This window comes from Zonotrichia leucophrys, chromosome 7 (assembly GCF_028769735.1).
Source record: "Zonotrichia leucophrys gambelii isolate GWCS_2022_RI chromosome 7, RI_Zleu_2.0, whole genome shotgun sequence".
NCBI lineage: Eukaryota > Metazoa > Chordata > Aves > Passeriformes > Passerellidae > Zonotrichia > Zonotrichia leucophrys.
The window spans coordinates 11,749,998-11,776,091 of record NC_088177.1 but is presented as its reverse complement, the minus strand read 5'-3'; the positions used below and the strand labels follow the sequence as shown (position 1 = coordinate 11,776,091).

Below are 26,094 nucleotides of genomic sequence, written 5' to 3'. Positions count from 1 at the left end.
TATCATATGATCCACCTGATATTACATAGTGCACCTTCCAGGAAATAAAGTAAAAATTATGGATTTATTTAAAATTAATTTGCTTGAGTTTACTTCTAGATGAAATCTGCCAAGTGCATTTTTGCAGCTTTGTTTGGAAAGTATAATCTTGCTCTCTATTCAAATGTTAAAGTTCTGATCAGTGGCCAGCTCTGTCAGGCAAAAGGAGCATCCTCATATGTTTTACATCAGTTATTTTTAATCCCATTCATGCAACAGCCAAAGTAAAGGCTGGCAGTGAAGCTGAAACCTGCTCCAAGGAACGCCAAATAATATGCAAACAACCCCTGAGGTTTCTACAAAACCACAAATCACCAGGCAAACTGGGCTAAACCACAATTTTCAAAAAACATCCCAAATCTTGGACATGATTCTGTCCTGTAGAGGAAGCCTTCCTAACTCGTGTGGAGGAGACAGAGCACAGGAAATGTGAACCAGGTTAGATTGCACAGAGAAAGGGCCAAAAGCCTGCTCACTTTACAGATCATTCATTTATTATAATTTTCTGCAAATTAACCCTAAAATAAGTGTGTTTCATGCAATTTCTGCCTGACCATGTAGCTCTGCCATGGTCCTTGAGGAAGGACAGTTCTAAACCCATTTGCAGTTTTCTATGACCAAAATAAAATGCCACAAATTAAATCTATGCTTATCCCAGTTGGGAGGCAAAGCAAAAAAAAAAAGCCCACAACACAGTCCCAATATAGAGCTGTCAAAACAAAGTTTTCCTATCATTTCTATGATTAAATTCCTTCCTTTCTGACATTCATGGTTTTAAAATGAGATGTAAAAAGGTTTATTATTAGTCTTAGTCTTATATTTCAAGATGCACAGAACTGTATAGAGCATAACACCATTATTAAGATTTTAGTCTCAGAAAGACAGAACAGTGTATGGCAAAGAAAGTCAAGTAAGAACAAAATTGGAAAGATTACAGAGAAGGAGGTAACAAGCTGTACTTGTACAAAGCAGAGTAGAAAAGAATTCATAACTAATGGGAGGGATGCAACAATGGTGACAGACAAAATGAGACATTATCCTGTGACTACTGGTAATCCAAAAAGATGTGTAGGTCTGAATATCTCACCAGAAACAATAAGAGCTGGAAGGCAAGATAGATAGGGAAAGACTGGGAAAACGGAATAAATTCCTTCTTCACTAAAATATTGTCCAGGTGGGTGAGCTCTGAGCTGTAATGAAGTTGTTTTAAATGTAGCCAAAATTGGAGACACTGTTATTTAATCTTTTCTCTGAGCTGCCACTTTTGCAGAGTGTTTTGAGCCATTAGTCTCCAACACAAACTAGAACCCTTATGTTTAAATGTAATAAAGTCTTCATTAAATAATTCCATTATGTGTTTTTTCCACCTACTGTATATATAGTTATGAATTACTGATAGCAAGCCCGAGGCAAAGGCAAGGGGAAAACAGAGAGAAGTGAAAGCTTCATTTTCTTTCTTAGGGTGAAGCCTGCTGAACACACAAGATTGATTCTGATGTGTTTACTCACAAGAAGAGCATCATCATTGCATGAATACCCTGGTTGATTTCAATAAAAACTGAGTGATGCATTATTCAGTTCAGCTAACAGTATGAGAATCTGATTTAATTTGAATTAAGAAGGAGTAAGGTGAGAAAGTAAGAAACAGAAAAACAAGAAACAATCCAAAGTGCAAACCACAGCTTGATCTCTGTCTCCTGAAGCTCCAAATTCCAGAGCTGAGCTGTCTCTGAGCAGTGTGGGTACACATTCTTTCATTGTTTATTCTTGTCCCGTCACTACTCAGCTTTAAAACAGAAAAATAAAAGCAACTGTGCCATCAAATTGTGCCCCTTGAAAGCAACTGTGCCATCCAGCCCACACTTGCCTCATAAACTTACCAAGCTCCATTTTAAAAGTCATTAATTGCATTATTTTTATTGGGTTTGAGCACCTTAGCACTTAGAGTGGCTAATAACCTTCTTCTAATCTCCACCCTAAATTTATTCATAGCCAGTCAAGACTCATTCATTCTCATGCCACTGCTGTTTTTTACCTCACACACTTCTTCTCCTCTTGGGTATTTAACCATGCTAAATTTATGGCTAACACTCAGCATGCAAAACTGCATTTAGCTCAACTAAATACACCCAAACATTGAAACTCTCTTGTGGTGAACCTCACATACCCCAAACCACTGCACCTTGTACAATTTGAATCCCTTTTTGTTTTTTGTTTTTTTTTTTTTTTTGGGGTGTAAGTGGATGCTTTTCACTCTTATCTAGAGGAGATAAAGTCAGAGTTTTATATAGTGATGACAACACACCTGTCTGGTGTATTTTAGACTTACAGTTACCTCTATGTGAGACCAAAAGGTTTGAATTTAAGTCCAAAAATGTGGAAAAAAAACCCCAACCAAAAACCCCAAACAAAGTCATTGCAGAAGGAGTCACCCTGCAGCTCCGAAATACCAAATTCTCTATTTGTCTTGTGTATACAAATAACATTTATGCCTTGTGAAAAGAAAAAGTTGTCCTGGCTAGGAAATGAACCCTAAGCTGAAGAAAACAAAGGCAACCTCATTTTCCAAAATAAATAAACCTTATTTTTCTAAAACTGGCCTTGTTTATTCATATAAAACAATCTGACAAAAATACCATATTGGGGGAAAACAGCTCAAAAATGCTTCTGAAAGACAGCTGGATGTTTCTCTGTCTAAAAAAAATTAAACATTACTTTAAAAAAAAAGTCATGCAAATCCAAAGACTTTTCAAAGGTCTCAAAAAAACCCTCCTCATTTGGAAACCTCAGAACTGCTCAGATCTGTTTCAGTTCAGGGTAACGCATTCTTTTAACGCTCGGTATTTTCCATGGGACACATAACCCAGTTTTATTTCCCCTCTAATCAGGAGATATTAATGTGTTGCAGGAGTGTGGAATATGATCCCCTCTGCTAACACAGACTGTGAATAAAAACAGAAGCAGCAAGGATTTTATTCTGGCTCATGGACTCTCTCTCTCTCTCTCTCTCTCTCTAAAAATACATATATATATAAAATATACAAAATGTTACAATATTTTAATATTATAATAATATAGTAATATATATTATACAATATAAAAGATTGTGTATATACACATTGTATATTATAACATATATAATATAAAATAACTAGATGTTCAATAATTTTATATCATAATAATAATACAACACAATATGTATATTTTTTATATATATTTGTGTCTATGTGTTTTCCTTGGCCCCTGGTTTTTTGTAGTCAAGTAGCATAAGTTTTGTTATAAAATACAATGTTGAGAGAAAGGTACTCACTAGGGGGAAATGCATTTTAATTTATGGCTATAGAGAGAGTATAATCCAGCTTTTGTTTCTCAAGTTCTGCAACTTAAAAAATAGCCAAATACATATATTTCTGGAATAATAATAAAAGCTTTGGGCTGAGACATTTTATGCCACGTCACAGTCTTGCAGAATTTTATGGCTGAGTTATAAACCTGAAAAATATGTGCTTATAATGGAAATCCTGACAGACCCTCATAGGGGCTCCTGTAATATCTTGAATTTGATTTAAGAGAGGTTTTCAATAATGCTTTCCCAAGCCAGTCTGCTGGGGACTGCCAGGGAAAATGTGATGTTGAGAGTGTCCCATGTCCCCACACGCAGCTCAGTGTGCTTGATGAGAACTCTGGGGCACCAAGGAAAGCCCCCAGAGCTTCAGTAGCCTGGGGCTGTCAGGTCTCTAATATCAGAAACCCCATAAATGTCAGGGCTAAGTGCACCTTTCATTTAACAAAACAATAAATTGTCTGTCTCTGTGCAATAAATCGCTCATTGCTGTGCCTCCACAAGGCCTGATGTGATTTGTAAATGACTGGAAATTCTGCTTTGCTTTGTTTTTTTTTCCCCTCACAATCATGAACCACGCTTCTGGGAACACTGGATTTTTAAAGAGAAGGGAAGAGGGAACCTAGCTAATCCATGAGTCAGATTAAGACTGGAGAAATTAGGATAATAACCTACTATAAACCCATCCCTTCACCCACTATAAAACCTTTATTATTTATGATTATGAGAGAAACTAAGGAACTGAGTCCTTTACCAACCCTGGAGTGAGACAGGATTGCATAGGAGCTCTGATGGGTGGCAGACATGATGCTCTTGAAGGGAGCCAAGCAGCCAGGGAATGAGAGTGAAAGAGAAATGGTGACAATGGAGAAAAAGCAAAAAACGAGTGCTGACACAAAGCACTGTGAAAGTAAGAGAAAGACAGAAGTAAAGAAAATAAAAGAAAATTACAGCAAAAGAAAGACTAGGAATATAGTGAGTGGGATGAAAGGAGAAGGGGAAATGAGAAGAACTTGGTCAGCATTTAAGCTGATGACTTTTCTCAGCTTGCCTTCATTTTAATCCTTTCCATAGGAAACCTCTGTGGACTACTGAGTTTGGTAGAAAAGTAACTAAACCAGTTCAATACTCCAGAAAAAATGACTGGTGAACAAAGGGGAAGAAAACTGCACAAAATTCTCTATAAATAGGTACATAGTTATGCAGAGAAACATGCCTTGCATAAAAAAAAATAATATTGAGAGGATCAAGAGAAACGTCCTCATTGTCCCACATAAGCTGAAGACAACCTAGGTCACCACAGCAAGAAAGAAATCTGAACCCTTCCACCACTTGGAAATTAAAAGCTGGGATGAAGAACTTGGCAAGATCCTCCTGAAGTTTGCTGCAAGGGCTTCTCAAATTTGTATGAACTTTGAGAGCCACCCAGAAGGGCACCAAGAAGTCCCTTGGTATGGGCAAGGTTAGGTAATGCTCCTCTGAGAATCAATGGCAAAATTTTTTCTGAGAGTGACAGTTATCCAATGACACCAGAAAAGGATTCTTCCCTTCCATCTGTGAATATCCAAGCTTTCCAGCTGAGTGAGAAAAATAGTCATGACAAATAGTTAGAGAAAAAGGAAATTGTAGAGGGATTCAAGAGAGGAAAATGACACTTTCCCCCATGTATTTTGATTTTTCTCCTCTACAAAATTAAAGCCTTGTTTCAATATGCTTTAATTTCATAGCCCTTGGTTTAGATGCCTCTCTTCTGTACACTGCACTTCCTCAAGGAGCAGCCCATTAGCAAACTCCATTCATGCTAATGGGGCTGCTTGCAGTGATAATGACGCCAGGCCTCGGCCCTGCTGCTGGCCAGCGGGCAGCGCTGTGTCAGGAGGGGCTGAAGGCCATTGTCACTGTGCAATTGGCCTTGTCAGGCCAACAGCTCTGGGAACAGACACATCTTGAAGCTTGAAATGTGGACAGCTGATAGATGACTGTCATTAAACTCCTCTGCTCACTCCAGGATGGAATAGCCACTGAGCTGTGGGGTAGCATTCTTTAATGAAAAGGAAAGACCTTGAACTGTCCCCCACCTCCTCCCAACCTGTCCAGTCACCCCCGACTCCTCTTGTTTCTCACAGCTTCTCTCACCCCATCTGTAGCAGAGTAACAAAAGCTGTCTATAACATTTTTCCTAATCCATCAAGTCTTGCTAGAGAAGAAAGATTCCTCAATTCACAGTGCAACACCACAGGCCCTCCCTCTCTCCAGACACGAGGAGCGCAGGCCCAAACCCACAGGATTTAGGATGCTTCTGAATCAGCTTCTCAAAAATCAACATAGAGCCTTTAAACTTCACACACCCTGTGTGCTCACACCCAGCTGAGAAGTGCAGTGATAAATAGCCCTTCCCAAAAGTCTGGCTTGGAGAGAGGCCCCTTCAGGACAAGTCCTCCTTGGCCAAGAGAGCTCAGGATGGCACAGAGCCCTGGCATCCACAGCAGCTAAACAGGACAGAAAGAAGCACCAAAGAGGCTTTGCAAGAGCCTTTGGCTTGGTGGCTGTGAAAAATGCACATATTTTATGACTGGCTTTTTGCAAATAATAAAATTAATATTATGTGTTGTGTTAGAAAGTTATGCTGTATAAATTCTCTTAAGTAGTGTGTTAAATATAGTTTTAGGTTATAAAAAAGTGTTAATATAGAAACTATGCTACGTAGGATACTTTTCTTTAAAGAAAGGAGTTGCAGTGAGATAGCAGCCACAGGACACCTCAATCTTTCAGAGAAAGAGGATTTATTGCTCCATTATCAGAAGAAATGAACTTTTTCCTGCCTCGAAGGCACTGTTAGGATTCAGAGAAAGAAGTTCAGATGACCAGACAGAATCCTGTGTTTGAATGGAATTTGTGCATCATGTATGAGGTGTATGAATATGCAACAGGCTGTTTTTTAAGGGTTAATCCTCTGTTAATGTGGGTCCTTTTTCAGGCTTGTGCTGCCCAGAAAAAGGTACCCGGATGTCTGTAACTCTTTGTCTCTATTGTCTCATATTGTCCTAATCCAAATTGTCCAAATTATTATTACTCTAATTGTATTACTATTTTTATAACCATTCGATTACTATTAAACTTTTAAAATTTTAAAAACAAGTAATTGGCGTTTTTCACAGCAGCTCCTGGAGGCTTCCAGCTGCAGCTCTGTGCCTCTGGAAGGGAATCCTTAGACACAGTAATGACTCCAAGTGGCTGCAGTAGCACTCAGCAGAGTTGAAGAGTGCATCTGCTTCATTAAAATTTGATCCCCAAGTTCCTCTCTCTTTTTTCATTCCTAGAATGTTTTCAAACATTGTTTTCCAGCATACCTGGATAACTGATACTCTGCAGGGCTTTAGTTAAGGTAATTTGAGAATTCTTTTATATTGAAAATGTATAAAAAGTAATCCCCTGAAGTACTTGGTTTTCCTTCCACCACATTCCATTGTAACCACCGCCTCGTTAGTATTCTGAGGGGTTATAAAAGAATTATTATAGTTCAGAACACCAAAAAGCAGGCCTGGAAGCCCCTGGGGGTACAGGGCAGAACAGCATGGGGCTGAGACCCAGGAGAGCTGAGGTCTCCTCCACAGCCTAGGTGATCATAGGCAAGCTGCCCCATGTTAGGGAGTTTGCTTCCTGACTCTTCCTCTGCATTGACTTCTTTGGGGCAGGAAAAGTTCCTCTGCCCTTGAACAGTGCTCAGCAAAATGAGTGCAGATGTAAAGCAAATCAACAGCAGCAGAAAGAAACCATAACTGTAACTGGGGAAAAAAAACCAAACAGTAAAAGAGGAGATGGGACTGCCCAGGTCTATGTGTTGTATGCAATGTTACAGAAGCAGAACTGCATTTCTGTAAGCCAGAGAGACAGAGAGTTTAGCACAGCACAAAAGCCCACGATCAAAATTCCAACAGAACTCCAGCTTATTTTCCACTAGAGCAACAGAGAGAGAATACAGCCCCAAATACAGAACCTTTAGACAACCTCACCGAGTGGCAGAGGGCAACCAACCCTTCCTGGCTAAAACCCTCCAGATGTGTCTTCCCTTCTTGAAGGCATTTCCATGAGAATATCCTCACCCTCACACCTCCAAGTTGTGTGTGGGTGTGTTGGGGCAGTCCTAGCTGAGAGAAACTGCAAACACATTGAAATATCAATGCACACAGCACTTTTTTTGTGTATTTGTGGAATCTTCTTGACTTAAGTGTACCTGTCACACCCTGGCTGAGAATTCACTTCCAGGCTTGTGCCATCCATACAGAATTGGAGTTTCAACCCACTTCTCAAGGAGCCAACACTAAGGGTGTTCATGGACTATTATTCCCTCCTTCCTGAGATCCCCAAGGTGGACACTCTTGCTCCCACTACAGAATACCTTGATACATGAGCACAGTTCACTGCTTTACAGGACAGCAAACTCCACATAAAAACGCTGTGCTGATCTCAGGGCTAAAAGGTTAAACATTCATTTCCAAGCAAGACAGTCCCCATGGAAGTGAGACGCCAGGAGAAGCCTTGTGAATCTGCAGAGCAGAAGGGAAGAGCCCCCTCAGACACAGCTGCTGTCTAACAACCATGTTTTATGCAGAATGCTTGGGGGCTACTCTATTTTTATAGCTCTCATCCATAAAATAAGAAGCTAAAGCTTCTGGAAGGAGAACACAATTACCCTACAATGATGTAACATCAGAATAAATTCAACACAATCTGTATAAGCAAAGAGAAAAAGCATCTAAGCCTTTTCCAATTGGCAGTAGATAATGCTTTATAACTGCCCTGTCATCAACCTTCAGAAGCTATCTCCAGAGCCATATGTGGGTTGGCAAGCAGGCATTGTGGCTAACTAGCTTTGCATCTAGTTGTACAGAAGTAGAGACATATGGAAATGAACAGCCTGGCAGAACAAGTGAGCTCTGAAGAAATGACTTCCATAAATAAGTGCCTGCACACTGGCAGATGGAGAAAAGCACAGTTAGGGAGGGACTGTGACACAACAGCAACTTGATTTTAAACAATTCCTAAAAATCAGCCTGAACTTCAGACCTGAGGCATTTCCAGTGGCTTTAGTCCTCTTGCTAGGGAAAATCCTCTCTAGCAAAAGATACCAGGAGCTGCTTCAGGGAGCAGAGAACAGGACTGGGAAGTCACTGATGACTTTTGCCTCTTACTACTCTGCTAATCATGCTTTTGGTACCTTGCAGAAAGACATGGCCAATCATTCCCCACAGCCTAGAAAAGCAACATGTGGAGAGACACTCCCAAGCTGTATGACAGCACCTGGAACACAGGCACAGTGGGTACAGGAGTGTGGGACACACATGTGCACCTTCCTGCAGTGATGGGAATTTGTTGCTGCCTTCTGCACTCATTCCTCTGGGAATCAGTTTATTTCAAGGCAAATGGTACCTTTGCTGTTTCCTAGTCACTGTTAAATGTGACAGATGAATGGAAAATTGGTATTACTTTCATTCTACTATTTGGGAACTCCTTGTCTGGTGATCTCAAAGATTTTTTTCCTCTTACCATAGTTGAAACAATTTTTGTGCACACCCTCTAACCACTTGACATGATTACTGTGATTTTTGTGCACACCCTCTAATCACACTTGACATGATTATTGTGATGTGTAAGAACACAAATTTAATTAATTTTCAATAAACTCCACTAAACTTTCTCAATAACAGGCTACCTTTTATTATAAGGGAACTCCCATGCTCTTCCTGACACTGCACCAGCTGATATTACATTTCAGATCTCTCTTCTTTGCATTGTTTGGTTACCACCTCAGATCTCACATGTCTGTGACACCTCATTTTCTCCTCCCACATCACAGGGGTGACCAAGAAAGCAGCATCAACAATTTCCCAAGGAATGTCCCTAAATGCAAACCCCACATTAAGCTGAAGCCATGTACAGTAGCAATCAGTTTAGAAGCTGCTTCACAATGTGGGAAATAGTAAAGGTAAAAAGACTTCTAGAAAGGTGTAAAAATAGGCTTTAGAAAAAACAGAAGGAATAGAAAACTGAGAGCTGGCTGCAGCTGCAAAGTTTGAAAGTAGAAAAAGTTACAATAGTACAGAAAGCAAGGGTATGAAACTATAGCTTGAGTTTTAGGCTTAGCTAAGATAGACTTTAAGACTGCAGGAAAATATGCTTAGCAAGATAGCAGGTTTTATGCTTAATAATGAAGTATTGTGTATTGTTAATAAAAAGAATACAAGCAAGCATTGTGTGAAGCAGGTGTACATGTGCTTTTAGTGATTGGCTAGAACAATTGCCTGTGAGCTTCAGCAATATGCTGTTGGGTAGAAAGTTTTTAAAATGCTCTGTAACAAAGAAATCTTTGGCTGCTGCTGGCTGTATGTGAGCTTTGCCATCCTCCAATTGTCTCAGCCATGCAATGAGGCTGATGCTGCCAAAAAGCTCAAGGAATGAACACCAGCAGTCCTGTCCTGTTTGTGAAAAACCACCAACAGATACTTTGGTAAGAATCACCCTGGGAAAGCCATGACCTTCCTTCCACAGGCCCTCCCAGAGATCTGCCAGCTCTGTAAGCTGTGGATCAGGCTGTCTGCTCCACTACAGGGCTCACAGCAAAGCCAGCACAGCCCTGGACCAAGGAGTCAAGGCCCACATGCACACACAAAGTGAAAATCATGGAGGATTACCTCTGCGTAAATGTTTTGCATTAAACAATAACAGCCACTATCTATCAAAAGCGTGGAGAACAGATGGGGAGGAGGCTGTGTTGAGAGAAAGACTCAAACAGGAATATGGATTTTGTCTCCCACCTTGCCTGGTCTGGTATCAGCCCTAAATAAACCTTTGCACATATCCATACAGGCAATTCCCATTGGTGTGTTCCTGTACTCCCCACAACTCTGGTTGCTTTACCACCACAACACAGGACATTCACACATCTAAAAAATGCTGCAATGTCAGGTTTGGGTTCCCCCCACCTCTCTCGAGCCCTAGAGTCACTTTATCTACTTTCTTCTTCAGGAAGGTTTAACAACAGATCTGATTCTGGAAAGAAAACAGTCCCTATTCATGATGCTCCTCAAAATTCTGCTCCTCCTGAAGAACAACAAAGAGCTAGCTGGATTTCTACATTTTCTTACTTTTATAAGAACTTTTTTTTGTATTTAAGTTGTTAAAAGAGGCAAATGTTTACTTAATATTGAGTCTAGCAAAACAATTGCTGAATCTCCAGGTTTCACTTCCAGTGCTAAAAGATTAACATTAGAACTTGATTACAAAAGATTAACATTACAACTTGAATTAAGATTTTTGTAATAGGTGTTGTAGGAAATTCACTTAAGACTGCAGATTTAATGTAAGATAGCAGTCTGTGGGCTTGTGTTTATAACAAGCATTTCCTCCAAAATAATCTAAAAAACAACTTCAAATAACTCAATGCAAAAGGCAGGCTCCAAATTGCCACTTGTAGTAAACAACCCTAGTTGTTCAAAAGCACCTCTAAAATGGATAAGTTATGGCCTTCCACACTGAAAGAACTTGCTATTCTTTGCAAACAATTTTCTTAGTGCTGAGTACTTGTTCTTAGTACAACACTGAATACCTAAACAGGCCTAAAACCAGCTGTAAAACATTGTGCCAAGGATAGTTTGTGACCCCAACATAGCAGGATCACCACCTGAGGAGTGACATGAAGGATGTGTTTATCTTCCTGGCAGACAATTGATGACAGATCTGGCAATGCAGACCCAGAAGGGCTGAAAACCAGTATATGTACTAACAGTGAACAACAGAGGAGGCTGAAACATCACCCTGTGTCCAGCCCCAGATTTCACACAGGGGCTTCTTCCCTCACTCACCCTTGCCTTGAGAAACAACCCCTCATTAACACTGAGTTGGAAAGTCCTGGGTTGTAAGATGTGGTTCGGGGGTATTCTATTTCCCATCTGTCACAGGTGGGACAGTTCTCTGCTGTTCTTTGGGCAGTTTTCTTTATCTCTCCCACAACCAATTCTCCCTCCAGAAGATCTCTGTTGTTCATGACCACTGAGTGTCCCTGCATGGCTGAGAAAATTCCATCATCCCATTGGAAGATGCTCTGCCCAGGGGAGGAGCCAAGCATTCCTACCTGGATACAATCTGAGGTTTGGAACAGCACAGCAGCCTTTGCCCACTGCATTCCCAGAGGAGCAGCTTTGTGCTCCCCTGCATTCCCAGAGGAGCAGCTTTGTGCTCCCCTGCATTCCCAGAGGGAGCCCAGGCCCATCTCCAGCAGCCCTGGAGCTGCAGAGGAAAACTCCCCTCTTGTGCAGGATCCCTGCTCCAGCAGAACCACAGCTGGCACTGCAGGAGGGCTGAGCCACCATGGCATGGGGCTGTGCCACCACCCTGACACACAGGGGGTCGTGGCCTGTTCTGACCCTGTCACCATTTTTTTTGTATTACTGCATTATTATTTTAATTTCCCTAATAAAGAACTGTTATTCCTACTCCCATATCTTTGCCTGAGACCCCTTAATTTCAAATTTATAATAATTCAGAAGGAAGGTGTTTACATTTTCCATTTCAAGGGAGGCTCCTGCCATCCTTAGCAGACACCTGTCTTTTCAAACCAAGACAACAGTCAAGAAAAACACTTTGGTTCACATATTGACAAGTCACCTATAATACTGTAAAGCAGCCAAAACAGTGTGCATTTCAAGAACTACCCAACCTTCTCACAAACAAAAACAGGCTTGAAAAACCCAATGCAAACAAAAAGCCATGTTTAAAAATTAGTTATGAAAATGAACTACATACCTTAGCTATTTGAACACACCAGTTCAGCAGGAGCTGGGAGCCAATGTTATCCTTATGTTCATGGACGTAATCCAGGAGGCAGCCATGAGGCATCAGCTGAGTGACCAGCTGGATGGTGGGGCTCAGGCAGACACCCAGGAGTCTCACCAGGTGTGGGTGGTCCATGCTGGCCATGATGAGAGCTTCCTGCAACAATAAAAGTGACCCAAAGGTTACCCCAGTGTGCTCAAAAACTCAATGCACTCAAGTTGTTTTAGTAAGGTAGGAAAATGATAAAGAAAGGTTTCATAAAATCAAGCCTGCTCTCCTTTTCAGGCAAGTCCTTTGCAAGCTCCTATGTGAAAGCAATCCTGGTGTGAGCAGTTCATTAACATAACAATCTATCCCTGGGTGAAAAACAAGCAGCAACCTGTATAAACTGTTTTTATACCATTAGATAATTTTCATTTTTCTGTCCCTCACAACTTCTCCTGCACATAGACTTCAAGAATTTAAGAGACCAATTAAAAAGAGTAACAACTTGTTACTAACCAATAATGTAATTAGCAAGAAAAGTATAACCAATTAAAGTCACACACAAAGTCTATAAAATGGTATAAAAAAAGAGTTATGTGAATAAAGAATGGGCTTTTTCCACCATGAAGAAAATGGAGTCTGCGTGATTTATTCCAATACTCAAGTGACTAAAGGGGATCAGTGTCCCCTAAGCATCATGAATTCCTGTCTGTCCAGTACTAGGCATTCCTAGGGAACCTCCAGGCTGATGTAAAGCCCACTTGATGTTCTGAGCCCCAAAAACAAGAGTCTGCACAAACTAAAATTCTGCACTGCTCCACATTCCCTGTCCCATTGCAGCCATAGAAATAAAGATACAGGTGTATTACACTTCACTTAAATCTCCTTGGTCTTGTTTTAATGCCTTTTTGGCACTACCTACAAACAGAGGCCAGCCAAAATTAAGGGAATAAAAAGCACCTATATTTATTGAAGGCCTTCAGGAACATTTAAGGCAGAGGAAGCCCACCCAGGGGATACACCCAAAAAGTGGATGATGGCCCATGGGTTTTCACACTTTTATACATGTGGTCCATTAGTATATTGGGAGTTAATCTTCCAATCACATCCACAGGTAATGAAGTCATTTACACCATGTTTGCTTTCTAAATCTAAGCCTCTTAACTCAGTGTCTGGTTCTTCCATCGCCTCTCCCATCAGGTCTTGGATGAGTTCATTTTGGTTTTTCCACACAGAAAAGACTTTGTTTCCCTTTTCCAGACTATGAGAAGTATCCAGCTACCATGCTAGGTTTCAGCTACCAAGCTGGTCGAGGACCAAGGACCAGAAGGTTTAATCCTGGCTATGCTATTTGACCCTAGAGTTCACACCCCTGACCAGCAGCACAGGAGCTCCTTATAAAACCCCTAAATAACTGTCCTTAGAGGTAATGCTGCCATCACAAGCCACTGGCATTCAAATATAGCAAGGAGAAAGCTCTTCTCTCTCATTCACTGAGTCCTCCATTTCAAGACCATTTGGTCATGGCAATGGAACAATGAAAAGTGAGATGGAATTGTGGCTCTGTAAGGCTATTTTGGCTGATTTATTTTTTTTTTCCCTCAAAAAACCCCAATATGACATCTGACAACTTACAGAATAACAGCTGTAATAGTGCCAAGGAAAGAAAGAAAGAAAAATAAAAAGGATGAGACAAATTTGCCACCAGAAGAACATAAAAGTTGGGGTTTTTTTCCCTTCCCTAAATTAATGCAAAAATTAAAAAAAAGTGGTTCTGGCAAGTAGGCTGAGTTTGTATTAAAGGAAATTGCTCATCATAGTACAAAGAATATTTGAAACCAAATTGCAGATATTTGCATAATAGTTCTTTTACTTTCTTTCCCCCTCTTTTTTTTTTTTTAGTAAAACAAAAAGATGAACAAGACACTAATTGTAGGGTTTTTTCCCTCCCAATAAGAAAAGAGCAGATGGTCCTCACTGGGGGGAGTGACTCCTTCCCTTTTCTTCCTCAATGTATGTGAAGAAATAAATAAATGAATAAATAGAGACTATTTGATGAGATAATGGAGGAGCAGATCTGAGAAAGATTCTGATGCAACAAATTAGAAAAGGGATCTGAATTTAACTACTTTTACTCACATTCAAATAAATACAGTTCCCACTCACTTAACTCTTAAGTATGGGGACTCCTTGAAACAATTTTAGCATTTCTTCTGCTGTGACTTGAAAATGTTCCTAAAGAATAAATACCTGTAGACAGGTGAATTACCCAGTCTCCAGAGCACAAAATTCCTCTGCCTCATTTTTTTTCCTTTTTACCCATTCATTTTTCTCCTGCAGATGCATACAGGGACAGCACCTGCTGCCCACTCTGCCTCTGAGTAAAGGCAAGAGGTTCCCCATGAGCCTGGAGCTGGAGTACTTTTCTTTCTAACCCAGACTGATTAGAACAAAAATGAGATTTTTCTTTTTTTTTTTTTTTTTTGTCTTCCAAGGGCCTACACAGAAAGCTTTGAAGGTTGTGTCCATTAGTCTCCAGCTACTTTCCATTGCCAAGTCCATCTGTGTCCAAAGGAAAACCACTTCTGTACAACAATAAAAGCAAGCAGTGCCATTTGTCTCATTCTGATGTTACAGGAAAGCACCTGCTTTTCCAATAGTTCTGGGCAAGAGTTTCGGGGGAAAAAAAAGTCAAAATGTTTTTTATAAAATATAATGGACTTCTCTGTAATGAATTAAGACACACACAGAGGGCAAGGAAATCTTCATTATAGATCTAAGCCACTAATAGATACTAATTTAGCATGAATCTTGGCTTCACATAGTTATCCTCATTAGTAAAACTATTGTTATTTTTACTGAACTTCCATCTCCAGAATAACTAAAATCAGGGCTATGTGTATCTAGCACAGCAAAACACAAAGTAAAAGAGATTGCAATTGTTCTGCTAGAGTCTAATTAGACAAAACAAATAACAACAACAGACACATTATGACTTAGGAGCATTTTAAGAATCTGTTCAGTAAATAAATAATACAAGTGTCCAGTTTCAAACCTGTTTGGACATGGAAGACCCTGGAGCTGTAATCTTTGTGGCACTTGGACACTCAGCAGCCTGGTTCCTAATATAATTTTCTAACACACTTTAAGCAGGTGAGGGACCTACACTCACAAACATGGCTGGTGGCACTGGCATCTCTGAAAACCAGCCTCTGCAATTTCCTGGGCCTTTTGGTAGCTGTGGGTCTGCAGCTCTTCTCTCTACACTCAACTGGAACAATTAAAGGAATGAGGTTGGAATTCTAATTTAATGGAGAAGAAACTGAGGTACCAAAAGGTACCAAAACCCCTTCTATCCAAAGTCACATGGGAAGTCTGGAGAACAAATGGAAACAGTGCCCCAGATCACTTTACTTTTCTCTTCTGAAAAAATTCACAACCATAATTCCTCTCTTCATCCATTCTCAATGTGATTATTACATTATTACTCCATTAAGCTCAACTCCTGTGATTTATACACACAAGCCTGTATTAAACAGTAACATTAAACAATCACATAAATGTTATTTTAATAGTTCACACTTATCTGCCTGCTGTGTGCACTAAGAAACAAGAGAGCAGCCCAAAGAAGGTTGAGTTTGTAGGTTCCAGTGAGCAATCACCAGACCTATTACTGGTTTCTGTCAGCAGAGCTATGTCAAAAGGGGTCTGGGGTGGTGAACTGCAATTTGGAAATCACACCTAAAACCGTTTCCTGATCTATCCATACTCTGCAGTCGTGTTTGAAATATCTTTCATTTGGCTGCTGTTTCTGAAAAGTAACTCCAGCTAAAGCACAATTTTCATTTTGATCTTCCAGGATGGGGAAGAAAACCCCAGTTCTGAAGACTGTGAGAAGAAAGAGTGCTGTGGGTACACCTACAGCACATCTTATAAGGTGGCATTTAACTTTCCCCTTTCCTCCTTTGACATGGTATTGCCAACAATTACAGCTGGAAACAGAACATAAACATTAGCCAGCATGGTGTTTGCTGAAGAACAGCCTTTGGTACTGGTTTTGCTTCTCTGACCATGCAGTTTGCAAACCAGGGGGTCAGCAAGGTGCATGTGCCAGAAGCAGTGAGATAATTCCATAATTTGCCACACTTAGGTCTATGTTGAACATTTATTTCCACCCAGGTAGCCCAGGGCACAATCTCTTGAGCTCATGCCCTTATTCATTAGTACACACTCACATCCCCTGTTCAAGGGGAGCATCACAGATCTGCTTCCCCACTTTGGCAAGCCCAGAGTAAATGCTACTGCTCTTCTTTAAGCAGATGAAGATATTCACCTGATAAAGAGTTAAGTAAGCACAAAGTCTGAGAAATCTCTTTTCCTGACCTTCTGCTTCTAAATGTTCCTGCCATAAAATGCCCTCAAACAAAGCAAAACAAAAGATGAAAGAACAACTCCATGCCTGTTTTTGCAAATAATTGTTGAGTAAGTAAATGTACTTAAAGCTGACTTCACAGTACACTGTGCATTTTTCTGAAAGCACAGCTGAGCTAACAGAAGAGATACTACACTGAATACACTACTTTTTACATTAATTTTACAATTCTTCCAGTGGCTGGGGCAAACATCTCTCTGGAATGCACCTTTGACCTGCTGCAGGGCAGATCCAATCACAGCCCAGCATTTAATATATTTCAAAGCCTTTTGTTTGTCTGCTAGGTCTTACCAATTGTTTAGGTGGTAGCTGACTCAGCCTGTGAGGTCTATGGCTAGGAGACAGCACAGAAATACATTTAACAACACACAAACCCACATTGGTGCTATGACAGTGACACCCATTGCTGTATTTCCTCTGCACTGCCCATGCAGGATGCTGCTCTCATGGCCCTACAGCACTGCTGTGCTTCAAACAATTTTTCAGAAGACAGCTAAAGCTGCAGGCAGCTTGGCAGGGCCATGGTTGTGTCCCCCCAGCCTCACCACAGGTGACTTCAGTTGAGCCTTCCACGTTCAGCCCAGTCCGACCCTTCTCAGACATGCTACTCTGTATAAAGAAATCATGTCACACTAATCATTCCTCTCTTCTTTCCCTTCTCAACTGGGTGTGTTACTGCTCCTTTAAGCTCAATTCTTGTGATTTATACACCCAAGCCTGGCTTGGGCCAGTGTTCCTGAGGAAACAGGTGACTGCAACCTCCCAGGACACAGTGGACACCCCCAGGTTGTGCACAACATTCTCTCAACCTCTCCCTGGAGGAGCAGGACTCGGGAGCAAATAAACAGAGGTATTAAAATAAATTAATAATCTTTCAGTACATGCTCCAAGCATAGAGTAAGGTGAAAACAGAAGCACAGGTTCATCAGAGGTTGTTGCACAACGTGCAGGAGTTCACATCCAGATTCTGAATTCACACTCACCTGCCCAACTGCTTTTCCTACAGAGAAATGCTGAATTTGGTGCAGCAGGAAATAACTAGAGGTCCAAAAGCCCTGTCATTCAGGGGGTTTAATGAGCTGTTAGCCAGAGTTTTGCATTAACACCATCTCCTTGCAACTCCCTCCAGGCCTGTTTTGCTTTAGTGTGAAAAATTATTTTATGATTGGCTTTTTGCAAATATGAAAATGAATATTATATGTGTTATGTTAGAAAGTTATGCTGTATTAATTCTCTTAAGTGTTGTGTTAAATATAGTTTTAGGTTGTAACACAGTTAAAATAGAAACTATGCTATCTAAGATACTTTTTTTAAAGAAAGGACTTGCAGCAAGATAGCAGCCACAGGACGCCTAAATCTTTCAGAGAAAAAAAAATTATTGCTCTCTTATCAGGAGAAATGAACTTCCCACCTTGCTCAGCCCTGAAGATTCCGTTAGGATTCAGAGGAAGAAGTTGACACTGACCAGACAGAATCCTGTGTTTGAATGGAATTTATGCATCATGTATGAGGTGTATGAATATGCAACAGGTTATTGTTTTAAAGGGTTAATCCTCTGTTAATGGGGCTCCTTTTTCAGGTTCCTGCTGCCCCAGAAATCTCTAACTCTTTGTTTCTATTGTCTCATATTGTCCTAATCTCAATTGTTCAAATTTTTATTACTCTAATTATATTACTATTTTTATAACCATTTTATTACTAATAAACTTTTAAAAATTTAAAAAACTAGTGATTGGTGTTTTTCACATTTAGGAATCCTCATTTTCCACATTTAGGAACCTCTCTATGTAACCAAACAGAGGAGGTCACACTATAAGCCTTGCTTGCATGTATTTTCTCAGAGCCAGGATAAACTCTCAGGATTAAGGAGGCTGCAGGTTTTGAAGGGGTGGTGTTGGACTTCATATTTTTTTGGATGTGAGAGATTTGAGCTTTTTTGAGTTGAGTTTTCAATAAGGACCTTAGGCAGAGCTTCACAGGGTAGTCAGTAGAGTCACAGCATACTTACACTGGAGTACAAGTGTGCTGCAACATGAAATGGTGAGACTAACTTAGTTCAGAAAGTTCTGAAAACCCATCTGTCAGGTGAGCCACCACTCTAGGATTAAAACTATTAAAAAAAAAAAATAAAAATTCTACTTCAGGGACCACACCCTGCAGCCTGTTCATGCACAAATGTGATGGAAACAGCACCAGGCAAGCGCCACTCACCTGACTCCTGTCCAGCCAGTGCCATCAGCAGAAGATGGCCCCAGGTCAGTGTCCTGCAGCCTGGTGAGGAGCCAGGCATGGCACAGCCCTGGAGCACTGTGCTCTCCCCTGCCCACCATCAGAGCTGGTCTCTGGCTGCTCTCTCCCTGCTGAGAGCCTTTCCTGCAGCTGTGATGTGTCTTTAAATGGGCTGCATCTCTCGGAGCAGGCAACCCCTCTGAGACTGCCCTGCCTGTCACAGCACTTGCACAGCACACAGGGCACCAGGCTGACTGACTGCTCACAGGCACTGCCTGCCTTGTTGACACTGAATTCAAAAGCCAGCCATTGCCCCATGTGACTCAAATGCATTAGAGAGATGCCCCACTTTCCTCCAAACACCCAAAACTAGCACAAATCAGGGATGTGAAAGCTCTCTGTCTTGAAGGTCATACTCGCAGACTGCTGAGTGAAACCCTCCTGGCCACATCAGAGAAGCACTAGGTCTATTCATGCAGGAATAAACACATTCATGCACTTACAGAAGCAATTCTGGCTCACTTTGTATTTTGGAGCAACATAAAATAAATTAGGAAAAGAAAGCAGCACTGTGATCCCTGTCCTGAAAACACTGAGAGCGTGGATCACTATGCTGACTCCAACAGGGCTCAGGTGCTGAGAATTAATGCTCAAATGCTTGCAAATGTAGGGGATAAGTTTTGCAGGACTCCCACAGCACATGCTTGCTCCTTCTCCCTGCTTTGTGCCAATTAAGTCTCCTAATTAATCACAGCCTGGGTTAGCAGAGGAGGAACTTCAGCTCTAAAACAACAGGCCTCTAGTGCACAACAAACCAAGTGTAGATTTTCCATCAAACACCTGACCAGGAACAGCTCCCACCAGCATTTCTGTCAATCTTGTCCTGAAAATATGATCATGGTGATGAGAAAAGCAAAACCTAGCCCATTTTCAATTCACTTTTATGCATAATAGCCAAAGACCTCAGCAACCCGAATTGTTCCAATTGAAAGTTGTCAGGACAAGTAATGGTGGGTTTCATTCTGGGGATTCCCACCTTGGAGATCAGAAGTAGGTGGTTTAACAGCAAAAATATTATGTCACTGTGACAAATGTTTTACTTACAGCCTGTGACACACATCATTATTTCAGAGCAGTCTGTCCAAAGTGATTTGTTTCTTACTATTTTGATGCAACTGGCAAAAATATTTGAAGTTGTAACCACGCAGTCTAACAAAGCCATCATTTTAAAGAGGAGGGTAAACAGACATTACCACTGAGCTTAAAGGTATATCAGCCTTGGCTGCACATGCCTTTCCAAAGGAGGGAGTTATTGCTTTGATTTTTGATTTAGAATGAGTGATGGCAAGGTCTCTAGAATGAAAACAAACCCTAACTATCAAGTTCTCACTCCTTTCTGAACAGTCGTCAGGCATTGCTTTGATTTTTTCTGGTATCACTGAAAAGCTTGACTTTATAATCACACATTCCTTCTTCAGGATCAATTTAAAGGGATAAAGCATCAGATTAAAGCCTAATTTCATCAAGTGTATAATCAACACTAAGAATTGTTTTAATCAAAGCTACTTTTTTGCCTGGTATTTAATTTCTCACAACAGAGAATTCAAATCAGACTCATCTCCATCTTTCCCTCATCTGTATTCAGCTGCACAAGAACCTCACACTCAGGACCTGGGTACTGCACAGGGATGGTATTTGAACATGGGGAGTTTCATTGGATTGATTGGTTCACTGGGAGATTTTTCTCCACCTGACTCCACAGAAGTCCTCAGAAGCTGCCTCCTGCTCCCTGTGTCACATCCACATTGCTCTGCCTGTGATTTCCTCCTAAGTTTCTACAGCTCTGCCTCCCACCTTTTCTTCCCTACCTTCTTTTACCTCCTGCTCCTGAAGATTAGAACCTCCTTAAAAAGCCTTTAAACAACCCATGGCCCTCAAAGGGCAGGATGGGGATGGCAGGTGTGGGTGGGATTGCTGACAACTAAAGATCTAAAGCATTTATGTTCCTTGGCAATAAATTCAGCTAAATTCCCCCCTGGATTTCCACAAGATTTGGGCACCCTGCTGTCAGGGTAATACATATGTAACATTATAATCATAATGACTCTTTTTTTCATGTTGATAAAATGTTGGCATCTGCGATAACCCCCAGAGCAAATACAACGTCAGATCTTTTATGTATGGCCGTGCTCAGGTCCTGGCATCTGTCAGGGCAAGGCAAAGAACTCCCAAACCAAACATGTTTCAATGAATGGCTGCCTGCCACCAATACAAACACCTCAGTCAAATCCATACATAAAACTGTAATTAATAGTTTTCATTTCTGCCTGTGTGGATGCAAGAAAAATCTCCCTGAATTTACAGAATTCAAGCAAAACATTGTAGACAAACACCATTCAAACTTGTAGTACTGCAGGAGGGAGTGCCTATTTTATAAGTGATCTAATTTGAAATGCTCCAAAGAGGGTGAAATAATAATTTATGTCATGCTTTTATCCTCTTTTGTGAATTACCACCATCTCAAGATCATTAATTATGCTTATAAGACAGCCTGGTATCACAGATCCTGCATTTCCAAAGGAACTATCCAGCTAATAGGACTCTACAAATCAAAACCCAAACATTTTTTTCCTAGCATTTCCTACAGCAAACTTTGACAAGGCCAACTGGGGTGAATGTGCTTTTCAACAGCCTTGCAGCTGTCTGGGAAAAAAAAAGTGGAAAAGGCTCTTTTGAAGTGATACTGCCAGGGAAACTCCAGGCACAGGAAGAACCAGTGGTGTCCCCCAGGGATCAGTTCTGTTTAATATCTTCACTGATCATCTGGATGAGGGGATTGAGTCCTCCATCAGTAAATTTGCAGATGACACCAAGCTGGAAGATTATGTTGATCTATTGGAGGGCTCTGCAGAAGGACCTGGAACAGTTGGATGGATGGGCAGAGTCCAGAAAGATGAGTTTTAACAATCCAAGTGCCAAGTCCTGCATTTTGGCCACAATAACCCCTGCAGCACTACAGGCAGGGGACAGTGTGGCTGGCCAGTGCCCAGGCACAAAGGGACCTGAGGGTACTGACTGAACATGAGCCAGCAGAGTGCCCTGGTGGCCAAGAAGGCCAATGGCTCCTGGCCTGGGTCAGGAATGGTGTGGCCAGCAGAAGCAGGGAGCTCATTCTGCCCTGCACAGGGCACTGGTGAGGGCACACCCTCAGTGCTGTGTCCAGCTCTGGGCCCTCAGCTTGGGAAGGACCTTGAGGGGCTGGAGCACATCCAGAGGGGGCAACGAGGCTGGAGAGGGGCTGGGAACACAAACCCTGTGAGGAACCACTGAGGGAGCTGGGGGTGCTCATCCTGGAGAAAAGGAGACTCAGAGGTGACCTTATCACTCTGCACAGCTCCTGAAAGGTGCCTGTGCCCAGGTGGGGTTGGGCTCTTTCACCAGGCAATGACCAACAGAATGACAGGACACAGCTTTAAGCTGTGCCAGAGAAGTTCAGGCTGGGCATCAGGAAAAAAATCACTGAAAAAGCGACTGAGGATTGGAATGGGCTGCCCAGGGAGGTGGTGGAGTCACTGTCCCTGATAATGTTTAAAAAAGACTGGATGTGGCTCCCAGTACCATGGTTTAGTTGATAAGGTGGTGTTAGGTCATAGATTGGACTTGATGATCTCAAAGATGATCTCTTTTCCAGCCTAGCTCAGGCTGTGATTCTGTGAACTATAAGGAAACCTGGAAGCTCAAGGCACTACCACTGTGACGAAGTCAGTGCTAGAGACATACCCAGAGCAGCTGTGTGCATGTGCCATGCCAAGCTGACTTTCAGCTCTGAGGGAGGGTGCCCTTGCAGCCTGATTACAAAGCACTAATCCCACCCACACTGTGGAGATTTTGTCTGCCAGCACCTATTTTGCATCTTACTGCCAAGATCAGCAGTCAAGAGGCTGACATTTAATAAAAAGCAGGAAAAAGTATCCATAGCTGTTTCACCATCAGCCTTCCTAACCATCACCATTACTATTTGACATGGCTTTTATAAAGCAGAAGTATGGTTTCATATAATTAATCCAGCTATTCCCTGTTGCATGCCTTCACATTTTTGTTTCTTGATAAGACCCAACACCACCATGGTGTGATCACCTTACTGGGATCAAACATGATGTTCAAACCACCATCGCTTGTCAGTTCCTTGGTCACTTCTAGAGGAATTCGGAACCAGTGAAATGCCAAAGCCCCAGAAAGCTGCAGCACATCATTGAGAGAAATACCACCCATTTTTTTGCAGAGGGCTAATTTGCAAGTTTGAGTGGAGCTACAAACATTTAGAAGGTGACACAGTGTGGTTTAAGGCGTTTTCTGAAGGTCCTGAACACTTTGAGAGTTTGCCATTTACGCTGGCATCAATAAATTTGCTTTTGGTTTGGAGTTTCAGTTCCATCTGCACCCCTCAGCTGATGAAGAGATTTATCACAGAGCAACCAGACACATCTCCCACCCCTGCTGAAACCCAGGCAGGACACAGCATTCAGACCCTCAGAGATGGCCTAGCTCTGGAAAATGGTTCCCTGCTGCCCACAACTTAACCACATGCACAAAACGTTTAACATTCCAACTTGGACTTGACAACATAGTCTGAATTTTGAAACAACAAATTACTTCAAAGGAGGAATTCACCAGAGTTCATTCAGAATGTGATAAAACCAGGTGCTTCAATCACTGTCACATTTCAAAACACATCTTTTGGCTGAGGAATTCACTGGAATATATCTCCCATTGAAAAGCTTCAGCAGAAACTCTTCCTTTGAGTTTCAGCAAGTTAATAAATGTTTTATCAAGAAATATTTGTTCAATATTTTGCCAAGAAAACAATCCCAACAAGGAAATTTATTTTCTCTGCTCTGTCCAAATACCATTTTTTTCCAAATGCTTTGGTTTTTAAAATAGCTTTTCAGAGGGACTTGTGTTTTTAGCTGGTGACTCTAGCTATTGATCTAAACAAACAAGACTTCATCTAAAAAAAACCAAAACAATTTGCACAGCTTCAGAAAACAAGAAACTAAATTCTGTTTCTATGCATACTAAAACTCCCACTGAACTCTTTCAAAGGGCACTGCCCAGCCAGGCAAAGTATCCTTGACACTGGAGAATGTTTCCAAATGGATCCAGCGCATCCACTGACATGGCTCAGTCCATCACAGCCCTGGGAACTGCCTGTAGCCAGGCCCTGCCCCACATTCCCCTGCCTCATTGAGATTTTACATTTCCATCAGATAAACTCAGATTATCTCTCAGATAATCAGATAATATAACTCAGATAAACTGTTCTTTGTACCTCAGCTGTTTCCTACCTTTGCCCTGCTCCAGGTCTCAGAATTTACCTGAGCAAGCCGATCAAGGAGAGCCTTCCAAGCTGCAATTTGTCTGCACAGCTCCAAAATCCACACAACCATACTTCCTTAAACATTCCTGTGTCCTTTGTCATGTAAAGCACGAGGATGAAAACAAGCCCTGGCCTATGAGAAACCTATGCAATTTTATTTTGAACAATGCTTATTCACCTCTGTAATTAAAAGCCTGGTATTCTAGATGAAGCAGAAACCTTCAGAATACACTTGCATTCACCTTGCAAGTAACTAAGAGGGAAAAATACCTATTCTCCTTCTCCTGTCGCTAATAGACAATTTGCTTTGTGTATCAAGTGCCATTCACCATCTTTAAAACACCTGATCTAGGAAAAAGCTAATGAAAACAACATTTTAAACACATTCTCAACTGATAAAACAGCTTTGTCTGAAAAGAAAAAAACCCTCACATAGTATTTGCTTGTCTACATAAACATCCTAAGGTAATTTTAAACCTGAAGATAATTAAAAATCAATTTTAAAAATTAAGTAATTTTCTCAGAGGTTATGGGATCTGTGTTGCAATTCAGAGTTCCAAGTATAAACTGCTGTAGTAATAATTATTTCTTTCCCCTTCATCTGTTGTGTCTGTCTTGACTGAACACCTTTCAGGGCAGGGACAACCTCTCACCACACTTTCATCAGGTCCAAGAGATGCTGCATTACCACAACAAGAAGCAGCACTATCATAGTTAGTATGGAAAATATTGCTCTGCAAAATCTCTTTAATTTTGGAGCTACAGCTTCAGTAGAGAAGGACCAGGCATTTCCAACCAGCGTCTGCCAGCCCCAGTGTGAGCTCAAACGGATCTGTTTATCCCAATTATTGCACTGAAATCTCAAAAGTCTTGGCAGAATATTATCAGCAAGTCAGGAACCAACTTCTTCTGTCTTATTTCTTCCATCATGAGCAGCAATAGGAATATCTGATTGTCTCTTGTAAATAATAGGTACAATATTAATGCAAGCAGATGTTAATTATTTTTAGAAATCTCTGACAGTTGCTGATGCATCAGAGATGTCTGGATCAGTGCTGAGGTACAGAAAACAATTTTTGAGGGGTTATTTGCAACAAAGCACTGAGGGAGAAGTACAAACTACAGCATTTGGAGGGAAAATGGATTTTGACAGTGATACTTGAAATTCAGCTCCTATAAGCCTGTGCTTCTATACCCTTACATTCCTATTAAAAATGGTCACAGCATCATCATTTGTATGGATATATGGATTTTTTTTCTCCTTACAACATAAAAAGCCTTGTTGTCCCTTTAAGTTGACTCGGCAGCTCATTAGATCTGCCATTAACCCCAAACCAGTGATGGCTTGTTTGGGATGCATTACAGTTAAGCTTGTGGAAACAGTACCTCTCTTTTATTAACAGGGGTCCCATAAAACCCTGCATTTTTTAGCAGTTTGGCAACATTCTGGCATACACAGTGCCCTTTAGGAACTTAAACATTAACACGTGCCTGTTTTATATTGCTAATAGGAGCTGGAGGCACAGAGAAAGAATGCAAAGCTCTTTCTTAACCACAGGTTTTCAATTTTAGTGATAAGGCAACACTTGTCACCTTGTTTTCAGTGACAAAATCTGCTTTAAAACTGGGTATCTGTGTCAGCCTCTTCTCATAACATATCAAGCATTACTAAAAGACATTATTTTCCTTAATTTAATAATTTTATCATGTTTTGTCACTTTTATTTCTGCACTTTGCATCTGAATCTCAGCAAGACTGTGAGAAGAATCCCAGTATCCCCTTTGCTGCTGTTTAAGGAAAACTCTTTCTCCTATTTGTAATGACAAGCCTGTGAGCTACAGCCTTCCACTCCAGCAA

At 41.1% G+C, this 26,094-nt stretch overlaps 1 protein-coding gene across 4 annotated transcripts in view; it reads right to left on the bottom strand.

The window, feature by feature from the left end:
• ERBB4 (erb-b2 receptor tyrosine kinase 4) overlaps positions 1–26,094 on the bottom strand; it is a 583,385-nt gene that overhangs the window by 79,636 nt on the left and 477,655 nt on the right. For all 4 annotated transcript variants that reach the window (XM_064718299.1, XM_064718298.1, XM_064718300.1 and 1 more), the window contains one exon: positions 12,185–12,370. In XM_064718299.1, the coding sequence (XP_064574369.1) occupies positions 12,185–12,370 (186 nt within the window). The remainder of the gene's footprint in view (positions 1–12,184; positions 12,371–26,094) is intronic.